Genomic DNA, 19,076 nt, shown 5'->3' with positions numbered 1-19,076 from the left:
ATCTTCATTCAGTGCACTATCAGCGCAGAGTTCTCATCATGCCTCGTCTTCTCGGGCTTCTACAAGTAATTCTTCGAGTTATCAGGAGCAGCAGTTCCGTTAGAGGAGGGGTTGTTTCGAGTGCGGATAATTGAGTCATTTCAAGAGAGATTGTCCTAGGCTATTGAGTGGGGCTCTGTAGCAGAGTTCTCGACCAATGACACCAACAATTACACCACCCTCTCAGCCAGCTCGAGGTGGGAGTCAGACAGCTAGGGGTCGCCCAAGAAGGGGAGGCCGGTCAGGTGGCGGTCAGGCCCGATTTTATGCTTATCCTGCCAGGCCAGATATCGTTGCCTCAGATGCAGTGATCACAGATATTGTTTCAGTGTGTCACAGGGAGTCTTCTATATTATTTGACCATAGTTCCACTTATTCATATGTATTATCGTATTTTTCTCATTATCTGAATATGCCATGTGAGTCCTTAGTTTCACGTGTTTGTGTATCTACATCGGCGGGCGATATTATTACTGTGGACCGTATGTATCGGTCGTGTGTGGTAACTTTTGGGAAATTGGAGACTGGAGTTGATCTCTTATTACTTGGTATAGTTGATTTCGATGTAATCCTGGTATGGATTGGTTGTCTCCATATCATGCTATTCTGGACTGTCACGCAAAAATCGTGGCGTTGACGATGCCGGGGTTGCCAAAGGTTGAATGGAGAGGTTCTCTAGATTTTGTTCCTAGCAGGGTAATTTCTTATTTGAAGGCCCAACATATAGTGGAAAGGGATGTCTGTCATATTTGGCCTTCGTGAGAGATGTTGATGCTGATACTCCTATTATTGATTCAATACCGGTCGTGCGAGACTTTCCGAATGTATTTCCTGCAGATGTGCCGGGTATGCCATCCGACATGGATATTGATTTTGGTATTGACTTGGTGCAGGGCACTCAACCCATTTCTATTCCTCCGTATCCTATGGCACTAGCTGAGTTAAAAGAATTGAAAGAGCAACTTCAGGAACTCCTTGAAAAGGGGTTTATTAGGCCTAGTATGTCACCTTGGGATGCACCGGTTATGTTTGTGAAAAAGAAAGATGGTACTATGCGGATGTGCATTGATTATAGGCAATTGAACAAAGTGACAATCAAGAATAAATATTCGTTGTCGCGTATTGTGACTTATTTGACCAGCTTCAGGGAGCGAGAGTGTTCTCCAAAATTGATTTGAGATCTAGGTATCACCAGTTGAAAATTCGGGATTCGAATATTCTAAAGACGGCATTCAGAACTCGTTGTGGCCACTACGAATTTCTTGTGATGTCTTTTAGGCTAACCAATGCTCCAACAGCATTTATGCATTTGATAAATAGTGTATTCCAGCCATATCTTGATTTATTTATCGTAGTGTTTATTGATGATATTCTGGTGTACTCACATAGCCAAGAGGAGCGTGCACAACACTTGGGTATTGTATTACAAAGATTGAGAGAGGAAAAACTTTATGCCAAATTCTCTAAGTGTGAGTTCTGGCTTACTTCAATGGCATTCTTGGGACATATATTGTCCAGTGAAGGAATTAAGGTGGATCCGAAGAAAATAGAGGCAGTTCAAAGTTGGCCCAGGCCATCTTCGGTCACTGAGATTTAGAGTTTTCTTGGTTTGGCCTGTTATTATCGTCGTTTCGTGTAGGGATTCTCGTCTATTGCATCGCTTATGACTAAATTGACCCAGAAAGGTGCTCCGTTCAGGTGATCGGATGAATGCGAAGAGAGCTTTCAGAAGCTCAAAACAACTTTGACTACAGTGCCAGTATTGGTGTTGCCTACAGGTTCAGAGTCTTATACTGTGTATTATGACGTGTCGTGTATTGGTCTTGGCGCAGTGCTTATGCAAGACAGTAGGGTGATTGCCTATGCGTCCAGACTAGGGCTGGCAAGTGGGCCGGTCCCGGGCCTAAACGGGCCAAGTAGACCGGTCCAAACGGTCCCGGTCCCGTCACGGGCCGGTCCCAAATTAAACGGGCCAAACGGGCCCGGGCATAAACGGGCTTTTTGTAGGGACCGGCCCGGGATCGGGACCGTTTGGTCCCGAGCTAAATGGTCCTGGCCCGCAGGCTAAACGGGCTAAGTGGGCCCAACATATTTAAAAAAAAATATTAAATAGATATTAGAGACAAAAGGATGTTAAAAAACATATCTAAGACAATGCTTTATAAATTTTATTATAGAATTGTGACCTAAATTTTAATATTCAATATTTAATATCGAATATATATAGTATATAAGATGAATATATAGTATATATATATATAAGCTATATTCGATAAGCTATATATACATCTTATATACTATATATAAGATGTATATATAGTATAGTATAGTATAGTATAGTATAGTATATATATTAAATGTATAATATATATATATATATCGATATAAGATGTATATATAGTATATATATATATAAGTAATAAGCTATATTCGATAAGTTATATATACATCTTATATACTATATATAAGATGTATATATATATATCGATATAAAAGCTATATTCAAATTTTATATACTATATATAAGATGTATATATAGTATAGTATAGTATATATATTAAATGTATAAAAAGTTTGTGGTTAAAATAAAGTTGGGGGGGTTAAATAACTTTTTTATAAATAGCCAACAGCTATTTTTGACAGGCCAACGACTATATTTAAATATATATATATATATATATATATATATATATATATATATATATATATATATATATATATATATATATATATATATATATATATAGCCCGAATAACCGTTTGGCCCGCTAAGGGACCGGTCCGGTCCCGGACCGGTCCCTGGCGGGCTAAATGGTCCCGGGCCTGGCGGGCCCAAATCATAGGACCGGCCCAAGTCCACTAAAACCGGGCCAAACAGTCCTAGCCCGTTTGGCTCGCGGTCCCTGGGCTGGACCGGCCCACTTTCCACCCTTAGTCCAGACAATTAAAGGTACATGAGAAAAATTATCCAGTACACGATCTTGAATTAGCAACTATTGTTCATGCCTTCAAAATTTGGCGGCATTACTTGTACGGTGTCCAGTGTGAGGTATATACCGATCATCGGAGTCTACAACATCTGTTCAAACAGAAAGATCTTAATTTGCGGCGGCGATGGTGGTTAGAGTTGCTTAAGGATTATGACATTATCATTTTCTTTCATCCCGGAAAGGCCAATGTGGTGGTCGATGCCCTGAGTCGCAAGGCAGAGAGTTTGGGTAGCTTAGCATACTTACCGGTAGCAGAGAGGCCTTTCGCCTTGGATGTTCAGGCCTTGGCTAATCAGTTTGTTAGATTATATGTTTCCGAGCCAAATCGAGTTTTGGCTTGTGTGATTTCTCGGTCTTCTTTATATGATCGCATCAGAGAGCGCCAGTATGATGATCCACATATGTTTGTCCTTAAGGACACGGTTCAGCACGGTGATGCCAAGGAAGTCACTATTGGAGATGACGGTGTGTTACAGATGCAGGGCAGGCTATGTGTGCCTAATATAGATGGGTTGCGCGAGCTGATTCTCCAGGAAGCTCACAGTTCGCAGTACTCCATTCATCGAGGTGCCACGAAGATGTATCAGGATTTGAGGCAGCATTATTGGTGGAGGCGGATAAAGAAAGATATAGTTGGGTTTGTAGCTCGGTGTCTAAATTGTCAACAGGTAAAGTATGAATATCAGAGGCCGGTAGGATTGCTTCAGAGACTTGAAATTCCGAAGTGGAAATGGGAGCGTATTGCCATGGATTTCGTAGTTGGGCTCCCACGGACCTTGAGAAAGCTTGATGTTGTTTGGGTGATTGTAGATCGGTTGACCAAGTCCGCACATTTTATCCCAGTTGGTATTAATTATTCTTCGAAGCGGTTAGTTGAGATTTATATTCGCGAGATTGTTCGCTTACACGGTGTGCCAGTGTCCATCATTTCAGATCGGGGCACACAACTTACATCACATTTTTGGAGAGCAGTGCAGCGAGAATTGGACACACAGGTTGAGTTGAGTATAATATTTCACCCTCAGACGGACGGGTCGTCCGAGCACACTATTCATATATTGGAGGATATGTTACGCGATTGTGTCATTGATTTTGGGGGTTCTTGGGATCAATTTCTGCCACTCGCGAAGTTTGCTTACAATAACAGCTACCGGTCAAGTATTCAGATGGCTCCGTATGAAGCTTTATATGGGAGAAGATGTCGGTCTCCAGTGGGTTGGTTTGAGGCGAGTGAGGTTAGAATATTAGGTACTGACTTGTTTCAGGATGCTTTAGAGAAGGTTAAAGTGATTAAGGAACGGCTTCGCACGACACAGTCTAAACAGAAGAGTCATGCCGACAGGAAAGTTCGTGATGTTGTTCACATAGTTGGGGAGAAGTTTCTGCTCAAGATTTCACCCATGGAGGGGGTGTTGAGGTTCGGGAAGAAAGGTAAGTTGAGCCCTCGGTATATTGGGCCTTTTGAGATACTTAAGAAAATTGGAGAGGTGGCTTATGAACTTGCTTTGCCACCTAGTCTATCAGGTGTTCATCCAGTCTTCCATGTATCCATGCTCCGAAAGTATGTTAGGAATCCGTCTCATATTCTGGATTTTTGTACAGTACAGTTGGGCGGTAATTTGACTTACGATGTGGAGCTGGTGGCTATTTTAGACCAGCATGCTAGAAAACTGAGGTCAAAGAGCATAATACCAGTGAAGGTGTATTGGAGAGGCCAACTAGCTGGAGAAGCTACTTGGGAGATTGAGTAGGAGATGCGGAGAAAATATCCACACTTATTTGAAACTCCAGGTATTGTTCTAAACCCGCTCGAGGACGAACATTTGTTTAAGAGGGGAAGAATGTAACGCTCCGTTCGGTCGTTTTGAGTATTATAACCATGTTCCTCCATTTACTGCTCAATTTATGCTCTATAGTTATTTTATAACTTATCGGGTTAGTTGGTTCGGGTTTGGAAGGAATTCGGAGTGAAATGAGACACTTAGTCTCATAATTGAAAATGTAAGTTAAAAAAGTTGACCGGATATGGACCTATGTGTAAATGACCTCGGATTAGAATTTTGATGATTTCAATAGCTCCGCATGGTGATTTTGTACTTAGGAGCGTGCCCGAAAAATTATTTGGAGGTCCGTGGTAGAATTAGGCTTGAAATGCCGAAAGTTTAATTTTTAGAAAGTTTGATCCGGGGGAGGGGGGAGGGGGGGAGGTGACTTTTTGATATCGGGGTCAAAATCCGATTCTGAAAATTGGAATACCTCTGTTATGTCATTTATGACTTGTGTGCAAAATTTGAGGTCAATCGGACGTGATTTAATAGGTTCCGGAGTAATTTGTAGAAATTAGAAATTTAAAAGTCCATTAGATTTGAATTGGGGTGTAATTCATGGTTTTAGCATTGTTTGAGGTGATTTGAGGATTCGACTAAGTTCGTATGATGTTTTAGGCCTAGTTGGTATATTTGGTTGTGGTCCCGAGCGGCTCGGGTGAGTTTTGGATGGTTAACAGATAAAAAATTTGGACTTGAGCAACTGCTGGAATTTTCTGATATCTGATGTTGTTTTCCTTCTACGCGATCGCGTGAATGCGTCTGCGATCGCGTAGGCTTAGTTGGTCAGTAGGGGTTTTGTTTTATGCGATCGCGTGGGGATATCTGCGATCACGTAGGGTTAATTTGAGGCAGTGGCATTTTGTGCTTCACGATCGCGTGAAGAGGGACGCGATCGCGTCGCATAACTGTGTGAGTTTGTTATTCGCAAACGCGTGAAGAAAGTCGCGTTCGCGTAGAGAAAATTGGGGAGAAATGGAAATCATGCGTTTGTGCTTCGCGATCGCGTGGTTTGGTTCACGATCGCGTAGGTCTGTGATATTGACGGATTGGAGCTCGGGGAGAGGCAATTTTTGGGAGAATTTCAGAGAAAACAACGGGGTAAGTGTTCTTTACTCAATATTGATTAAATTACCCCAATCCATTGTTGTTTTTATCATTTAATTGGTGAATTAAGTTGGAAAAGTTTGAAAACTCTCTTGGATAAATTTGAGGATTTGAGAGCCGAATTTTTATTGAAATTTAGTAATTTTGGTATGGTTAGACCCGTGGTGGAATGGCGGTTCATATTTTATAACTTTTGTCGAGTACCGAGGTGTGGGTCCCACTGATGATGTTTGAGCTAAATTTCAGATATTTATGAAAAATTAGCATTTTCTTATGGAATTAATTCCAATAAATTTTATTGATTGAAACGAATTATTTGAGACTAGATTCGAGGCATTCAGAGGCCGATTTGCGAGGCAAAGGCATAGCAGAGTAAAAAATTTCACGTTTTGAGATAAGTAACAATTTTAAATTTGATCCTAAGGGTATGAAACCCTAGAATGTTGTGTCATGTGATTATTTTGCAGTTGACGCACTTGCTAGGTGACGGACATTTGGGCGTGCACCGAGGGGATTGTGACTTGGTCAGTCCCGAGGAAACTGTATAGTTGAATAATTTATTGTTAGCTATATGCTCTCTATGTGTTGAAGAAATTTGACTGTAAATCATGTTAGAAATCATGCTTAGGCTATGTTATAGTATTATTGGGGACCACCGAGGTCGCGTACTTGTTGAGTTATTTGCTAATTGTTGTCTTGTACTCAGTCATAATTTTTCTTACGTATTATACCTCAGTCTTTCTGGATATTTGTTTATCCACTATGTTATCTTTGTTTGGGTTGATCTTTGTGAGTTCTGAGAGCCCGAGAGACTAAATAGGTTGGGGATTGAGTAAGGCCGAGGGCCTGTCGGTGGGGTAAGGATATTATGGCACATGAGTTGTCTGTGTAGGATATTATAGCACGTGAGTTGTCCGTGCAAATTATGGCGCTTGGGCTGTAGGAGCCCCTTCGGAGTCTGTACACCCCCCAGTTAGTGCGGGTACCCATTGAGTGTGAGTGTTGATGGCTGAGAGCTGAGTGGTTGAGTTGTTGTGACGAGTAAAGTGATTATTGGCCTGAGAGGCTGTACTTGTTTTCATTTGTTGTTGCACTTAGTTGCTATTTGTCATTGTTGTAAAATTCTCTGAAAGATTTTATATCCGGATTACATGAACTGTATAAATTGATTTGACGTAAACTGCTGGATTTGAAAGCATGTATATTCTGTGTTGGAATTTTTGAAAATGAACTATAAATGTGTAGCTCGTCACTATCTTCAATTCCTTATTTATTATTGTTACTTGCTAAGTTGGTTGTACTCATACTACATCCTGCACTTCGTGTGCAGATCCAGGTACTTCTGGACATAGCAGGTGTTGATTTTCTCGTACAGTTAATTTTTTGGAGATTCAGAGGTAGCTGCCGTGTTTTCGCAGACACTGTCTCTCCTTCCCTATATCCTTGTTTATTATATTTGGTCTTAGACTATTATTGACCGTTATCTTTTGACTTGTATCCATATTGGATGCTCATGTACTTAGTGACACCAGGTTTTGGGGAGTGTTCATATAAGTATTTGTGGGATTTTGTATCGTATTTAAATATTATATTTTTAAACTTAAGAGAAATTATGTTTTATTGAGATTATTAGCTTGCCTAGTATTGAGATAGGCACCATCACGATATGTTGGGATTTTGGGTCGTGACAATCGTACATATTCTTAATCATCCTAATGTAGACAACGCGTACACCTCTAACCTCCAAACATCTCCACAAAATCTCCTTCAGAACTTTATCGTACGCCTTTTCTAAGTTGATGAACACCATATGCAAGTCCTTCTTTCTCTCCTTATACTTCTCCATCAATCTCCTCACAAGGTGGATGGCTTTTGTAGTTACTTACTTAATCAATTTTCTCACAGAAAAAAAAAAATTTCTCTCTTTTTATATGATGCACTTTAGAGCTTGTTTGGATGGTTGTTATATGTCGTTTCATAATGTATCGTATTGTACTATATTGTATTGTTTGGTGAATACAATGTTTGGATAGATTGTATCATTTGTCATCATTTCATGATGTCACACACCAAAAATGCGAAGAAACATTACTAAAAAAAATTAAGATACGAAGTAGAATTATTATATAAAAAAATAGGGTAAAGTAAAAAAAAATGCGAGTATTTAATAATAAAGAAGGGTAAAATGAGAGAGAAAAGCAAGGTAATAATGCCACCACACCAAATTCGTCATTACATAAAGTGATATTTTTTGTCGTTACGTGACGACGGATTTAACGATACGATACAATAAAATTTAAGTAACAATCAAAACAAATATTACATTTAAAGTAACAATACCATGCAATACAATTGGTAACAACCATCAAACAAGTTATTAATTGTGTAGGAAAACTTTTAAATATTTGTGTGACTATAAATAAATTATGAAGTTTAAAAAATTTAATTTTAAAAATTTGTATGGCTATAGATAAAATTTAAAATTTAAATTTTTTTAGTTTTAATATTTGTGTAACTATAGATAAAATGTAAAATAAAAAACTTTTAAATTTGAATATTTATGTGACTACAAATAAAATATGAAATTTAAAAACTTTTAATTTTGAATATTTGTATGACTATAGATAAAATGTGATATTTAAAACTTCTAAATATAAAATATATACTCATTTGTTTAACGTTGTGATAATCGAAAATATTAACTTAATAATCTTATTCTCAATGAATAATTTCTTCCTTGTTGCCTTGCTAGGAATCTTTGTAAAATTATATTCCAAAGTCCAAACTTTTCTTTTCTATTCCCCATTTAGTAATTTCTTCATATTGTCAAAATTGGCCCCCTTAATCTCAAACTCCATCATCCAACAAGGCCTCTCCCATCTCCGAAGGAGATCAATTACGGATTTTCAAAGGAGGGGTTCTACATTTTGACCAAAGGGTTTTGCTTTAAATATGCAAAACCTCATAACTATAGCAGAATCATCAGTTTGAAAATAGAAAAATTCATTCTTTTTACAGCCCCTTTGGGATTTTTTTTTTTGTGGGTGTTAAATTTGAAAAATGGGAAATATATTTGTCAAGAAACCCAAGATCACAGAAGTAGATAAAGCAATTCTGGCTTTGAAGACCCAACGGCGTAAACTTGCACAATATCAGCAACAGGTGTATACCCTTTTATTGTATATTACAATTGTTTATGGATTCATTGAGAAAGGTTCTGGCTTTCTTGTTTTTCTCTTTTCTGTTGTTCTGTTTTGTGTTTAAATGCACTTTTACTTTTGTTGTGCTAGTATTTAATAAAGTATTTAATTTAGACTGCCTAATTTTATCAACTCATTTGCTGGTAGAATCATGGTCAGTGAGATTCATATAGCCGAGCCGAACTTGTTTGAGAGTGAGGCATAGTTGTTGGGTTCATCCTTTTGGAGGATATCCCAGGAGTAAGGCTCTTAGTTTTCTTCACAAATTCATACACACAGAGAGGGACATATGTACATACAATATTTCTGTTGTAAAGTGATGATCAGAAGTTGCAACCAGAGGCGGACCCAGGAATTTTACGCCACATTATTCTGCTCAACCAGTGCCCCCTAAAGGCTTTTACTGTTCAGGGTACCAAGTGCTTTAAATTAACCATTTTCAAGGTATATACATATACATATACATATACAGGATTTCTGCCGAAGCTTATGGGGTCCGGTGACCCCTCACTATAACACATAGGTCCGCCTCTTGCAAGTAGTATCTTTTTGGTTGTTATATCAGCGCGGTACAATTCGATATCAGTGTTACTACTTACATCAGGAAGCATGCTTCTCTCACCTTGATCCCTTCACCTTCTTTTGTTTTCCAGAGATTAGAGAGGTCCTTTGTACTTGGTTTGAATTCTCGTTCTTCTCCTTTATTAAGAAATTAGAGTTCATCACTCTTTTTATTCAAGTTCATGAATTTTATATTTAGTGATATAAAAAGGTTGCTCAACCTGCTGTGTGTGACTCTGCAGTTTCCCCGAGGTACAAGACAACCTCCATCACAGATCCTTGAAAAGACATAATGCTAGAACAAACTGAACTGGGCTCTTTTTCCCCTCTTTTTACACCTGTAGATCATTGTTTTGCGCTTCAAAATCTGTAACAGCTAGTGTTTTCTCCCCATAAATTAGGCACCATGTAAAGGCTTTTATGTCGGATTTTGTATGAGGTAGATTAAGTTCTTGGAGTTCCAAGAAAGAGAGATAAGGTGGTCATCCATGAGAGCTTAAACGATCTCCATTTTTGTAGAATCTTTTTTCTTAGTAAAGTGCAATTGTTCAGAATCTTAAACTAAGAAAAAAAAGATTACCGATTCACATGTTGGTCTCATGCCAGTCGCAACTTTCTGTTATTGCTTTCAGCTGGATGCTGTCATTGAAGCTGAGAAACAAGCTGCGAGGGACTTGCTACGTGAAAAGAAGAAAGATAGAGCCCTTTTAGCATTAAAAAAGAAAAAAGTGCAGGAAGAATTATTAAAGCAAGTTGATGTCTGGCTCATAAATGTTGAGCAGCAAGTAAGCAATTCTTTTTAAATATAGTTCCATACTTGTCACCATACGTTGGTATTCTTTCTATTAAGCATATTCATTTGCTTTCTGCCAGTTTCAAAAAAAAAAAATATTCATTTTCTTTCTGACTTGGGATGCAAATTTGTTTAGTTGGCAGATATAGAACTAGCAAGCAAGCAGAAGGCTGTGTTTGAGAGTTTGAAAACCGGAAATAATGCAATTAAAGCAATTCAATGTGAGATCAACCTGGAGGATGTTCAGAAGTTAATGGATGATACAGCAGAGGCAAAAGCTTATCAAGATGTAAGCTCTTTCACAATATGGTTCTTTTCTTGTCTAAAAATAGAAAATTCCCCGCTTGAAAATTTCAGGGTCTACTTCCCTAAATGTTTATACATCCATCAGTTTAATACACTTCATTCTGATAGTTCAAATGTCAAATAATTGTCCGTCTGATGTCAAATCTGCATTTCTTTTCAAACTTTTGAAATGCTCATTTGAAATGATAGAATGGTATTTTGAGAAAATAATCTTACTTCCATATAACCTTTTAAAGGTTACTTGTCATAGATAATAGCCAATCGACTAATATTGCTCTGTGGTTTCTTTCATCTTCAAATGGTGCTAATTATGGGGATACTTAGAGATATGTTTGGGCTATATTAAAATAAAGACTTTTAATGATCATAGCAGAATTTTTTCATCAACGTTGAATAAGGGAAGGGTCGTAGTGCATATGAATCAGATAATTTTCTCCTTCTAAGCAATATACGTGAGGAAGATTCCCTTAATTGATGTAAATCCTGCTCCTCTCTCTTATCTCCCTATTTCCACCATCTTTGCTTTTCCGATCAGTATTGTTGTCATCACATGCTCATAAGTATGGACCTATTCTAAAACAGTAGAGGTATTTCGAATTGTTTGTTGACATGGACATAAGAGTTCAAAATTGAATCTCTTTTTAAAGAAGATCTGTTGTCTCTATACACCCAAGGATGTGAGCTAGTGGTCAATTGAGTGGGCGTAGAACCATGAGGTCTAACACTAGGTGATTTCTTCCCATTTGCCTAAGCCTTGGTGGGCAGAGTTACTTGGTGCTTGTGCTGGTAGGAGATAGCAGGTACCCGGCGGAACAGTCGAGGTGCACACAAGATCGCCTTGACACTAGCGTCATGAAAACAAAAATAAAGGGATCTTTTGTCTCATTGTAGCCTGCTCCATTCCCCTTAAATACTTTCATCACTAGGTTAGCCATGCATTTCACATGTTTTTGGCAGTTCACATGGCATCATCAAATAATACGTCTCAAATAAGAATCTACAATGCACTAGGACACCCTTTTTATCTTCATCGGGGACTTGATTAAGGAGTAGACCTTTTTATTTTGAGGTTTTCTAGAGCTTCAAAAAGAAAATTCTTTTTTTTATTGCGTGTTCTCATTGTTTCTGGTGAGGTCCCAGGGAGTTGTTCTCAATTAGTCACTTGCACTTACTACCTAACCATGTCCATAACTTCTTTTTTGCTAACTAATTTTAAACTGTTTCCATGCAAAATTAGTAATTTTGATAGGTGAAAGCTCATCACTCATGCACCTTGGTCTTCTAGCTTGTGATTTTACTAGGTGCAACATATGAAGATTAGGGGGTTGATTATATGCTGGTGGACTTTTTCACTCCTACACTTCCGTTTTCATTTCTTTCTCCACCTATCTTCATGCTTTTTCTTCTCTTTTCTGAATTTACAATACTCAGTTTGATAGACAGAAATGTTCTACTATTTTGTATGTTCCTGCGGCTGCTTATTTTCTCGTAGTGAATAACAAGTGCTATCTCGAAAGATATCAGCTTACTGTACAGCATTCTCCCTTTTTAACTTCCTTTGGTTTGGCTACTTGACTGCTATTACCTTTTTGCAGGAAATCAATGCAATTCTTGGAGAGAAGCTATCTGCAGAAGATGAAGATGAAGTTTTAGCCGAATTTGAGAATCTGGAATCTCAGGTCAGTTTGCTTTTAGTGCAAGAATTTTGTGCTAAAGCTCTTTTTTATTATTTTTTCAACCAATTTCCTTATATAGGTAAATAAATTTATTAATACTGGGAACAACTCCCATATACAAGTAGTACAGCAAAAGTAGAGAACCTACAAAAAATGTATGATTCTCCATAGAAATGTCTTCTATTCAAATTGAAATCTCATGGTACACAAAAGGAAACTAGCAACAAGAGACTACTCCTCAAACGCATGAAGTCATTCTCTATCCCATTAAAAGTTCTTATTTCTTTCCCACATTAGCGCTAATGGGCAACATATACGCCCGTTGTGTCTTATCGACTCTATTTGGTTTGGTATGGTTTGTATATTTAACAAACTCATATAATTGGTTTGGTTTGGTTAGTATTTTTAACAAACCCATATAGTTGGTTTGGTTTCTGTTTAGATGAAAACCGAACCATGAATCCGCTACCTGATCACTTCACCTATCCTAAAACTCATCTTCTACATTATGAAGTCCAGGTACCAGTTTGTGTGATTGTAAGCATTCCACCTATCCTCTTGTTTTCCGCTCTCTTCAACCACTCCCTCTTATTCTCCTCTATTAGGTGGAACTCGAGCCTTCCTAACTTAGTCCTCAAACCAGCCTCCTCTGTGGATAATACATAAAATCCCACTATTGCATCTTTAACCTACTCCTCTCAAAAACCACATGTTCACTCCCACAAACTCTGAAATTTTTCTCTTCCCATTCGCTACTGCTGCCTTATTGAAGAATTTTGTATTAAAGTTTCCTTTTCCCACAACAACACTCTCAATTTGTTTCAAGCTTGTTTCTCCTCTTCGGCTTTGTTGGCATAGCTTGCTGTCTTTTCAAGTCCTTCCTCTCTCTCATTCCCCCTCCCCCAACTCCCTCCCTCTTTCACTCTCTCCACCTCACTAGCTCATTTGTGTAATACATTTATATTCACCTCTGCCCACCTCAAAACATCTCTATTCCACACACTGATAACCCCTTTTAGCATCTTCATCTTCTTAGCAAGCTGAAATGATTGTTTGTCCATTACCTCGTAGCTACTCTACTATCTTGTTACTTTGCCTTTGAAATTCATTGCCTTCAGTCGCAGGTTCTCGAATTTAAAAGGGGCTCTCATGCATCTACCTTTACTTCCGTCTAGCATGATAGGTGAGTGGTTTGAGCTGGGAATGGAATCTGAGCACATTCGGTGACAACTTTTCCCATGCTAAGAACTCCAAGAATCTGTCAAATTTTGATGTTGAGTCCTCCGCCTTGGCTCATGTGCATCTTGTCCCTTTATGGAAGATCAACAAGAAGATAATTATATAGAGATAAGTTCCGAAAGATCATCCATTGCACTAGTCATTGTCCTACACATCATTCTTTCCTTGGGGAACCTTATAGTATTGAAGTCCTCTCATAAAACCCAAGGAATATACCACTCCATCGGAGAAAAAGACATGTCCTCCCAATAACCTTCCTTAGACCCCTTGCCCACCGGTCTGTACATGCCCTTGAAACCCCACAGCTCTCCACTTTCTTGGTTTCTAATGCGGGCCACTATGATCCATACCAACTTCTGGAAAAGGAAAGCCGAGACATGCCTCAGAGCTAGTGTCGAGATGTAACAAAAATGCATCAATATGAGCATTACTGAGGTATTTGCTCCTTCACGTGAGGTACTCACCTTTGCTTTTAGGTGTGCCTCCAGGAGAGGCATGCACCGCTCTATATCTCCCTCTCATTCAGTGAAGAGATGCCACACTTAAATGATTGATTCCAATATCCAGCCTGACGGCGTGCAATGTAGCTAGTTACTTGTGTCTACAATTAGTAAATGACAAAACGTTTGAATGTATTTTTCTGAAGTAGGTGTCTCTGTGCTTACTATCTTGTTCTATTTGAAAAAAATTCAAAAGCTTTTTCTCAAGCCACATAGATGAAACTCTTACGAGACAACTGTAAGCCTGCTAGAAACTGTTCTCTTGATGCTTTCTCCTTCATTTGGAGGAGCAAAAGATGGAATTATTAACAACTGTATTGAAAAACTTTTATTTTCCTCACCGCTGATATACTGATACTATCATAGGCATTATTTGTGTGATCTCTTGTCATCACCAGTCTGATGTATTTGGTGGTAACAAACGGTACTTGAATTGAGAAATGGAAAGAATTCGCTGCACGAGAATGTGTTTGCAACTGATTGTTTGTGCAGTGTTTCATTTCCCTCAGCATGATAAGATTATCTTAAATTAGCTGTCAATTTGTTCTCTTATTTCATCCCACAAAAAAATAGTTTGGCACAATTTTTTTCGGATTTCGTTTACAAACTTCAGTGACATAGGCAGATTCTGTTATTCTTGTTTCAAGAGTCAAGCGTCAGAAGCTGCTAGCAAAGCCTATCTTCTGCACGTCCGGTGTTAATCATCATAGGTTGTGGATTGATTTTACCACCGAAAAGATGTCCAGTAAAGAATAAGTCTAGTGAGAAATGTTAAGCAGCAGGCTCGAATACCCCTGGTTATGGAAGGCACATGAGTCCGAACGCTATGTTGAATGTGCGACCGAGACTACACTACGTAGGTACCTGTGCAGGTGAGGCGTCGGTCGGTCCTAGAAACGGCGGCAGCGGCGCGAGGAGTTAACGATCGGACGTGCTGCAACCTAGGGGTGTAACTTTGGTTGTTCTTTCCTTCGAGCTAAGATAGACCCTATCAAAAACTAGTTCCAGAAGCATCTTCCATTCATCTCGACCTAGACAGAGAACATACACGTAGAAGTTGCTAGCTCTGTAGAATTGTTAAATACTTTCTTATACTGAAGTTATATTATATTTTTAAAATGTCAGGAAAGAAGATATTTTAGTTGTAAAATATTTTCTTTTCCTTTTTTTCCTTAGTTTTCTTCCAATACCTCTCAGTTGATCATTTTCTATTTCCACTCTCCAGTTTCTGGCTAACATCAATGTCGTTCCTTTTTTACCTGAATTATTAACATTTACTTGATGCCTAAACTTTTTTGTAGTTAACTGTGCAAGATCTGCCAGAAGTTCCTTCTGCTGAAAATGTGGAAGAGAAACTGGATCTTCCTGATGTACCTACAAAAGCTCCAGTCATTGCAGATGCTGTTACTGAGGATGGTGAAGATACTTCAGCAGGAGTTACTGTGCGAAAGAAAGGTTTCTCCATTTCTCTTACTTGAATCTATACAAGCATGCTTTATCTGCATAAACTATGTCTTCTGATAATCTTTTTTGTCAGTTATGGAGGAACCATTACCTGCTTGATCTCGTCGCATCTTGGTTCAAGTTTCATGCTATTGAAGTCCTCTTGATGTTAAAAAGGATTTCTAATTCATGTAATTTATACAGTTAGCAGGTTTTTGCATTCTCTCTTGTGACTCTACAGATTGTCGTCTTATTTCTATTTCTGACGTAAGATTCGAGATATCATATTTGTACAGTGTGTTTTCTGTCATATAGACACATTCTAAGTCAGTTACCAGTATTATTGATTGTCACATCTGACATTTTCCCTTCTGTTAATCTCCATACATTGTTATGGCTTAGTACAATCTAAGCCAGTCTAGTTTTGATGAACGAAGTGGCTAGGTTACATGCTTACCCTAATACCCTGGATTGATATTGGATAAGAAAGTGTTTGTGAAATTGCAAGTAATTACAGTTGAAAATAAGATGAAGAAAAATAAATAAATATTCTTCAGGTTGAGGAGCGGACATCTCGCTCTCTTTAAAGATATTCAAGCCCATTGTGGTAGCATCTTCACCGGTCCAGTAGTAATACTCTTGACTTGTCCCCTCCAGGATACAACAACCCGACAACGTTGTATGACTCGAACAAACTCTGGACAAGTTGTTGAGTCCAAAGCTCCACCAAAATGAACACCTTCCTTCAATAAAATAATACTCTTTTTTGTAGATAATAAGTTGGAGACTTAGATTTTATCCTTCTCTTAACTCTCTTTTTCACTACACCAATTTTCACTTTTTACATGCACACTACAATATTTTCCCATCTACAACACAAGGAAAAACACCACTATTTATAGGTGTAGAATATCTTTCATGAAATAAATAATAAGGTAGTGGGATAATAAAATTGTAGAACATAGTTGGTGGTTACAAAATTTAATCTTTTGTGGGTAATTAGTGATAGATCATGACATTAGTGGTTTCATGAGTTACACCAAAATAATGATCACTTTCTTGCCAATTTATAACCACTATCTCACAAGAAATAATGCACTTTAATATTATAATTTTAATATTAAAATGTACTAACACCAATATTCCCCCACTCATTTAAATATTAAAATAAGAGAGTTTACCATTTGAAGGGAAACTATTATGCATAATGAAGGTGTGCTCTGCATTGAACCTCCGCTTAGTAAAACAACAATCTCTACTCCAGAGTCAGTAGTGGTCTCAGACTTGAACTATGACTGCTTTAGGGAAATAAAATATCACTGCTTACATATAATAATCAAGGTGTTGACATGAGCTTTATCAGCCAACACATCACAGCCTTGTGCTATCCCCGTTTTCATGAGTTTTTTAGAATAAGCCCAATTCTTATAGGAAGCAGCCTACTTCCACACTCACATAGGTGAAATCTGTCAAGGGTGCTCCTGTAACTCTAACACCCCACTCATACGAGCTACATATTTTCATTAAGAGTTAATAAAATTCAACCTCACAAATCGTTACAGGATAAATTAGGGGCGGCTCAAGCACATGCGAGGCCTAAGGCCAAACTTTAATACGAGGCCTAAATTTTTAAAAGGAAGTTATAAGATATATTGTTATTTGAAATCTAATCTTCTAACTTTTTGAGATAGAAAGTTGTTAATGACGACTCCATTAGTCTTTCTTGAGATATCGTTGATTTTAGATAAGATATTATAGAGCAATAGAAGTATAAAACTATTGAAAGTTTAAAAGTATTATTGAACACTTATAAAATCTTGGAGAAAGAATGTGAGTAAGAGTAATAAAGAGAAAGACAAAAAATATGTAAGGTTTTTGAAATATGAAGAGATTGGAAAAAAAAAAAAGATTGGCTTGAACAAATTAAGAAAGGGAGAGTAAAAATTTTACACGTTCTCTAATGAAGGAGTAAAAAGTAAAAAATTAGAACGTTGGAAAACTATTCATCTACCCATTTTAAGTAAGTCAAATTATTACTTTATTTGTATATGTATAAAGAGCTTTCTTTCCTTTTATATTAAAACTCTACTTTTGTATTAAAAGTATTAAATATTATTTTTTAAACACCTATAAACCTTTTATTTTTTAAAAATAGCCCCCCCAAATTTGGGGGCCTAAGGTATAGGCCTTACCTCTTGTAACATTAGAGCCGTCCTTGGGATAAATGCACTCACATCATAAGGATGGAACAATAATAAATATAATAGTGCATTTCAAACCAAGCCATCATATGATTCGTTCTTCTCATTAAACCTGGTTATAGAATCTCTAATACCTAGGTTGGGTTTCCTCATATATGACTTATGAATTTATGGGCTTCAATCCCACCCCCTCGATGTGCTCCAGACCCTTTCTGTTGCCAAGGCCTTGGTTAGTGGATCTGCAAGATTATCACATAATCAACATTGCTAGTATCACTTGTCAAATATCTCACAAAATTATATTTTTCTCCCTATAGGTATGGACTTACCATTGTAATAACGGTTTTGTACTTTACCAATAGCCGCGGTGCTATCACAATAAATTAAAAGAAGAAATTGATTTTTTCAAAATAAATAATTTGAAATAATAAATCTCTCAACCAATTCGCTTCTTCACTAGATGAAGCTAAAGCAATTAGTTTAGCCTCCATGGTAATTTTTTTTAGCTTCCAACAAATAGCACGACCTCCCAAAAATAAAAATATAACCTGTAGTAGAACATGAATCACCAGATAAAATATTTTAATTTGCATCAGAAAGCCTTCGAGTACAACAAGATATTTTTTTATAAAATAAGTCATAGATTTTTGTATCAAGCAAATACCTCATAACTCTTGGTATGGCATGCCAATGTTCATTACCTGGCTTGCTTGTAAACCTGCTAAGTACTCTTACTGCGTATGCAATATCTAGCCAAGTGCAACCAGTCACATATTCTCAAGCTTCCAATTAAGCTAAAATTTTCCTTTTGATTTATCACATCATTGTCACTTTGTACAGGAAATAAGTGAATACTTGAAGCAAAAGAGGTTACAACATTCTTGCAATCAATAAAATTATATTTTTTTAAATAATTTCTTAACATAATGTGACTGGTCAAAATTCCATCACATGTTCCAGTAATATTCATTCCAAGAATGAAATTTGCCTTATCCAAATCTTTCATGTCAAAATCACTACTAATATGCTTTTTAGTTTCTCCAATAACATTTATGTTAGAGCCAAATATTAACAAGTCATCAACATAGAGGCAAACAATAAGATGTGAATTATTCCAAGACTTATCATAGATGCACTTATCACATTCTTTTGATTTAATCAACTTTCACTCATGCATGAATATTCAAAATTTTTA

At 37.5% G+C, this 19,076-nt stretch overlaps 2 protein-coding genes across 2 annotated transcripts; both read left to right on the top strand.

Moving 5' to 3' along the window:
• Positions 1–4,195: 4,195 nt before the first annotated feature.
• Positions 4,196–4,780, top strand: LOC138902443 (uncharacterized). Its single transcript, XM_070190311.1, has 2 exons — positions 4,196–4,460; positions 4,632–4,780. Exons 1-2 carry the CDS (start codon positions 4,196–4,198, stop codon positions 4,778–4,780), a joined length of 414 nt encoding a protein of 137 aa, XP_070046412.1.
• Positions 4,781–8,759: 3,979 nt separating this feature from the next.
• LOC104087734 (vacuolar protein sorting-associated protein 20 homolog 2-like) lies at positions 8,760–16,033 on the top strand. Its single transcript, XM_009592291.4, has 6 exons — positions 8,760–9,124; positions 10,356–10,508; positions 10,653–10,805; positions 12,418–12,501; positions 15,539–15,692; positions 15,775–16,033. The coding sequence occupies exons 1-6, from the start codon at positions 9,023–9,025 to the stop codon at positions 15,798–15,800; spliced, it is 672 nt and encodes a 223-aa protein (XP_009590586.1). The 5' UTR covers positions 8,760–9,022; the 3' UTR covers positions 15,801–16,033.
• Positions 16,034–19,076: the final 3,043 nt, after the last annotated feature.

The sequence above is a fragment of the Nicotiana tomentosiformis genome, chromosome 12 (genome assembly GCF_000390325.3).
Source record: "Nicotiana tomentosiformis chromosome 12, ASM39032v3, whole genome shotgun sequence".
NCBI lineage: Eukaryota > Viridiplantae > Streptophyta > Magnoliopsida > Solanales > Solanaceae > Nicotiana > Nicotiana tomentosiformis.
Note: the sequence above shows the minus strand (reverse complement) of the source record. Positions and strands in the feature narration are given on the sequence as shown.

Excerpts from the sequence above, each read along its gene's own strand:
- LOC138902443 (XM_070190311.1), top strand. The coding sequence starts at position 4,196 with ATGGCTCCGTATGAAGCTTTATATGGGAGAAGATGTCGGTCTCCAGTG. Across the intron at positions 4,461-4,631 it reads GTTGAGGTTCGGGAAGAAAG|TACAGTTGGGCGGTAATTTG; the intron begins GTAAGTTGAGCC and ends ATTTTTGTACAG.
- LOC104087734 (XM_009592291.4), top strand. The coding sequence starts at position 9,023 with ATGGGAAATATATTTGTCAAGAAACCCAAGATCACAGAAGTAGATAAA. Across the intron at positions 10,509-10,652 it reads TCATAAATGTTGAGCAGCAA|TTGGCAGATATAGAACTAGC; the intron begins GTAAGCAATTCT and ends AAATTTGTTTAG. Across the intron at positions 12,502-15,538 it reads TTGAGAATCTGGAATCTCAG|TTAACTGTGCAAGATCTGCC; the intron begins GTCAGTTTGCTT and ends ACTTTTTTGTAG.